General features: G+C 51.0%; 2 protein-coding genes across 2 annotated transcripts in view; both read right to left on the minus strand.

Annotated features, from left to right (window-relative positions):
* The window catches only part of DHRSX (dehydrogenase/reductase (SDR family) X-linked), a 130,182-nt gene that overhangs the window by 104,229 nt on the left and 20,167 nt on the right, over nucleotides 1-5,786 (minus strand). The gene's annotated exons all lie outside the window — the stretch shown is intronic.
* Nucleotides 3,138-5,249, minus strand: ZBED1 (zinc finger, BED-type containing 1). The gene has a single exon (XM_006876257.1). The coding sequence runs from the start codon at nucleotides 5,232-5,234 to the stop codon at nucleotides 3,138-3,140; it is 2,097 nt and encodes a 698-aa protein (XP_006876319.1). The 5' UTR covers nucleotides 5,235-5,249.

Genomic DNA, 5,786 nt, shown 5'->3' on the forward strand with positions numbered 1-5,786 from the left:
TATACTCTTATAGATCATCCACTCACAGCGCCCCCATGTGACAGAGGAGAACTGCCCCATAGGGTTTCCTAGGCTGTCATCTATTGTGTCACTATATACTCATATATACTCTTATAGATCATCCACTCACAGCGCCCCCATGTGACAGAGGAGAACTGCCCATAGGGTTTCCTACGTGGTCATCCACCTTGTTTTCTTCTGTGGAGCAGCAGGTAGACTTGAACCACCCACCTCTGTATTAACAGTTCAGGCTTTAACCACTGTTCCACGAGCATTCCTGTAGGGCTCACCAACAGACCAGGCTTTATTGTCAAACACAGAGCCACTTTATAAAAACCATTTCCCATACTACCATTTCTATGATAGAGAAATCCCAGAAAAGACGGAAACACTATCCCTGGAATGTTTGCCCAGCTGGCAGCTTTATTTAAATCAGAAATCATCATCCAAAAAGATCCAAAGTGCATTCAACATTCCCAATGGCTGAGAATAATACCAGATGGGCAGGACTTACAAAAACAGTTTTAAAAAGCAAACATACAAAAGATGAAAAGAAAACAGTCAAACACGGTTCGCAGCTACATCTCCATTTTGTTCCTGTTTGTTGTCGCTGAGACCACGTGACCCCATGTTAAGTCCTGGAACTATGCCCTAAAGGGTTTTCAGTAGCTGTTGTTTCAGGAGGAAAATCGCCTGGCCTTTCTTCAGACACACCTCTGGGAGGATTCGAACCTTCAACCTGTGGGCTAGCGGCCAAGCATGCTCACCGTTTGTGACGCCTTCTAAACCACAAACACCCTATATACCAGCTTCCCAACGTGATCTGGTTTAATTTAGACTCCTACTTGTAAATGCGGAGGTACTTTAGGGGCATTTTTCGCAGTGTTAAAAAAGCAGGTGTACATTTTGAAGCATTTGTGTTTCCCTAAAGTATTATATGCTGTTGATTCAGTTCCAACTCACAGTGAGCCTGTATAGGGTTTCTAAGGAGCGGCTGGTGGATTCAAACCACTGAGCTTGCAGTTACAAGTGCAGAGTTGAACCTACAATGCCGATTAACTGCGCTGGAGGCACATAACAACAACAACAACAACAAGGTTTTAGAAGGTTACACGTTGTGCTGTTAACTGATACGTAGGCAGTTCAAACCCACCAGCCACTCCGCAGGAGACAGATGAGACAGTCTGCTCCCATAAAGATTTACAGCCTCGGAAACCCTATGGGGTAGTTCTTCTCCGCCCTACATGGCTTGGTTTTGGGGTTTTGGTGTTTAACTAAAGAGCTCTGGTGGTACTCTGGTTAACTGCTCAGTTACTAATATAAAGGTTGGCAGTTTAAACCCAGCAACTCAGTGGGAGACATACGTGGCCGTCTGGTCCCATAAAACACTACAGCCTTGGACACCCTGTGGGTGGTTGGACTCTGTCCTATAGGGTCTCTTCGAGTCGCAGTTAACTGAACAGCAACCAGGTAAAGATCGCCAGTCCTTTCTTCCTACTCTTAAGTCTATAAACTCTGCTGAACCCTGCCTGCCATGGTTGACCCTACCTTGTCCTTTCAGATCCCTATGCATCAGACGGTTGGGTTTGGTAGAGTTTTAAAGAGAGAATACAACAGTTGCTGCTGTATGTACGGAATGTTTTATTCCCGTATTAAAATCTAAAACATTTCATCATACAGTTGACCCCAACGGATTTTGCAGAATTAGATTGCCAGGACTTTCTTATGCATCACCTCTGGGAGGAGTTGAACGTCCAAGCTTTGGGTTAGCAGCTAAGCATATTAACCAGTATGCACCACCCCAAGGGCCGCAATCATTCAGAAACACTCCTTGGCAGCTCACTGTAACTGCTGAAAGGTTCTAATAGGATTGCAGAGCGGTTTCTCCACAAATCATCAGCATTCAGACACAAAGAAGCAACCCAGGAAACCCAAGAGACTTGGCTCTGGGCCAAACCTGGAGCATGTTGAGAAATACTGCAAGACAGAAGTTAGATACAGCAAGATAGGAGAGACAACACACACAGTGTCTTTTTTTTATATTAAGTGTTTGCATTTCAGGCTGCTATTGTTCGTCCACTGAAGGCAAAAGTTTCTTTCCAAGGGGAATGAACGTTTTCCCACTTTACACCTCCTGTTAAAATTGCAACATGGTTACGAACAGCGGCCCAGTTGTTTATTTTCTGCCTCTCCAGATTCGTCTTGCTTTATGTTATGACTTAGTCATGTTGCATGTAAAACTTAGGTTTTGTGTCTCACTGATTCAAAACCCTCCCAGGGAAGACCCGAAGCGCGTGCTACGCCGTGTTAAACGAGTCTCTGAAGACAAGCTTCTCAGATTTCTGCTTCAACTCTTGGCTTCCCACTGTGAACGGAATTTAGTGTTTGGCGATTCTTTCTCCTTGTGCGTCTTCCTAACTCCCTTCCGGTCGATTCTGACTCACAGAGACCCCACGTGTGTCAGAGTAAAACTGTGCTCCTCGGGATTTTCATCAGCTGTTGAAATGGATCTTTTAGAAACAGATCGCCAGACCTTTCTTCCGACGCACCTTAGGCTGGGTTTGAACCAACAGCCTCCCAGCTACCATTACCACCACTCAGGCATTCCCAATTCTATTCTAATTCTATTCCCTTCACCCTCCTCAGAGAAATTTCCCTTTGTTAGACTTCACAACGTATATATTATCGTTGTTGCGAGGTGCCGTCTTGTGGATTTCAATTGGCCCCAGGTGTGTCATAGTAAACCTGCGTGCCCTAGCTTCAAAGCTGCGATCTTTCTTTAAGAAGATCACCACACCCTTCTTACAAGGCACCTCCGGATAGGTTTGAACTGCCAACCTGCCACGTACTTCCAAGACCCTCAAAGGTTTGAATTGCTCAGGCAATTCTTGGACAAGGTCTGTGAGCAGCAGGAAATTGGATTGTTCGATGTGTCATTTCGATTTTCCTCCAAGATGAAGGAACATGATGTCAACTCTCAGGTAAAAATGTCCAATTTGTCACACTAATTTCCCACTCAAAGTTCTCTGCTTCTCTCTCCTTCCCCTTCTTGTTCCAAAGCCTGCGTGCGTTCGCAGTTTAAGTCCCAACCAGCCTGACCACGAGTCCCATCCAGTGGAAGCCCCCCTCTGCACCCACTAAATGAACGTTCCATCCCGCATCCCAAAGAATCCGCTGCCCACGCCAACCGCGTCCCCCATGGGGAAGACCTGCTCCTGGTTGAGACCCCACTCCCCTTCGTCCTCATCTTCCAGCTCGGCTTCCGTCCCACTGCGTGTGTTCTCATACAGGAAGATCTGCTCGTCCACGTGCGCGGGGGCCAGCCGGTTCCGCTTGGCGCTGACCACGTTGGCCGAGGAGCCAAAGAGGCGCTCGGGGAAGACACGGGTGGCCGCCACGCACCAGTATTTCTGCAGCACTTTGGGGAGCAAGGGGAAGAGAGCCAGGCGGTCAGCCCACCACTTCAGGGGGTCTTCGCCAAGTCCCAGCACTTTCTGGGACTTGAAGTTGCTGAGCTCCTCAATCACTTGAGCGTGCCACTCTTCCTGGTCCTCCACGCCCCCCGCCTGGCAGAAGATCTCGGCCAGCATGTTGTTGATGACATTGGTGGGCGGTGGCGTGGACGGCAACACGAGCTTCTTCACCGGAGGTTCCTCGGGGAGCACATACATCTTGTCCTCGGCCGCCGCCCGGTAGCTGCTGTCTTTGACCTTATCCAAGAGCCCCTTGGCTTCCTCCACCACCCTGTTCTCGACCTGCTGACGCTCGAACGCCGAGAGGAAGGGCAGCTTCTTGTAGCGAGGGTCCAGGAAGGTGGCCACGTTGAGGAACATGTCTATCTCGGGCGCCTCCTGATACGTCTTGGACAGCTCCTTGGCAATGATTTCTTTGGCCATCCTGATCTCCTTGGGATCCGTCTCCTTGATGTTGAGCGTGGTGTTGAGAAGCATGTGGAGGAGGGGTTTCACCATGCTGATAGTGGGGTACTTGGAGGCGGACAACATCTCAGCCACCTGCTTGAAAGGTTGCAGAAGACTGAGGAGGCCTTCGATGGTGGCCCACTCGGAAGCTTCCAGCATTAGGTGGTGGTTGTTACTGTCTTCCACTAGCACGGCCGTGATGACAAACTGCTGTTCGTGCAAGCATCTCAGCATGGCCAGCGTACTGCCCCACCAAGACACGCGGTTACTGACCAGCATGCCGTGAGGGATGTCCTTCTGCTTCTGTTTCTCGAACAACATGTACATGGCTACCGTGGACTGCTGGAAATACTCCACCATCTTCTGGCACCTGGACAGCAGGCTGCCCAGCTTGGGCAGCTGAAAGGCCTGCTGTATGCCGGCGTTGAAGGTCTGCCCCAGGCACGGCATGTGGATGGGAATGTCCAGCAATGAGCACGCTTTGGCGATGTCCTTGCCGTAGTCCGTGGTGGCCCCGAAGACCTTGGAGCTGAGACCCCACTCGATGAAGATCTCATAGAGGACCCGGGTGATGGTCTCGGCCGTGTTCTCCTCAGGAACCTCGAAAGTCTTGAGGCAGCGGGAGCCCAGTGAGAGGGAGTTGGGGGGCATGCTAGAGAGGAAGTGGGCAGCCAGAGTGACGTAGGCTCGGTTCTGGTTGCCGCTCCGCCAAACGTCCATGGACACGCCCACCCACAGCGCGTCCCCGAGCTCCCGGAGCACAGCCTCGCGGACAGCGCCGTACTTCTCGGGGATGGCCTTGGTGCAGAAGAATTTCCTGCCCGGAAGCTCGTACCGAGGCTCGGCCGTCTTGAGCAGGAGCCGGAACGTGGGCTCGTCCACCACAGACACAGGGTAGAGGCCCTCGCAGATGAAGCCCATCACGGCGGCTGTTAGCTCCTGCTGTTTCTTGCTCTCGTAGCTGTGGCCCGACTTGGCAGCCAGGGGTTCCTGAACAACCTGCTGCGAGGCGTCGGGCTTGAGCTTGGAGAAGGCAGTGGCAAAGGCTTCCCGCATCTGCTCTGTGTTGCTCTTGACAAACTCACAGAATTCCTCGGGGTGGTTCTTCTCCAAGTGGTAGGACAGGTTGGAGGTGTTGCCGGAGTACGCGATCTGAGCCATGCAGATTCGACAGTATATCTTCTTCCATTGCTGGATGCATCCCTCCGCGTCCGTGTCGAAGCCAAAGTACTTCCACACCTTGCTCTTGGCGCGAGGGTGCGCCACCAACTTCAGGTCGGCCGGCGAGCCCTGGTCTAGGCCCTTGTTGTCCATCACGGTTCCGCCGGGGCCTGCCCACCGGCCGGGCCTCCGCTCATCCACAGCAGATACCTGCTAAGAAGCAGTAAGACAAACAATGGAGTGAGAAGAGGGAGCCTGGGACACTCTGCGGGTCAGCGGGCTGGCTCTCGAGGGGACAGTGTTAGCCAGGACTTTCTTCCGCGTGAATTCTACGCAAGGATTCCACATGCATGCAGCTAGGGTCTATATTTCTTATTGGAGTTTGGAAGATTTGAGGAGGCCTGGTGGCACTGCAGGGTAAGCAAAAGACTGCTAAGCAGACAGTCAGCATTTCCACCCACCAGCGACTCTGCGGGAGGAAGATGAGGCTTTCCACTCCCATAAAGACCTACAGCCTTGGAAACCCTAGACAGGGTCACTATGAGTTTGAACTCAGTCAATGGGAGGTTTTATTACTTTTTTAAATTTGGTGGCACAGTGATTAAGCACTTGGTTCCTAATCTAGAATCATCAGTTAGAACCCACACAGGACAAAGACTTGGAGATTTATTTCCATAACGATGACACCAAACAACAAAACCCTGC

The sequence above is a fragment of the Chrysochloris asiatica genome, unplaced genomic scaffold (genome assembly GCF_000296735.1).
Source record: "Chrysochloris asiatica unplaced genomic scaffold, ChrAsi1.0 scaffold00372, whole genome shotgun sequence".
Taxonomy (NCBI): domain Eukaryota; kingdom Metazoa; phylum Chordata; class Mammalia; order Afrosoricida; family Chrysochloridae; genus Chrysochloris; species Chrysochloris asiatica.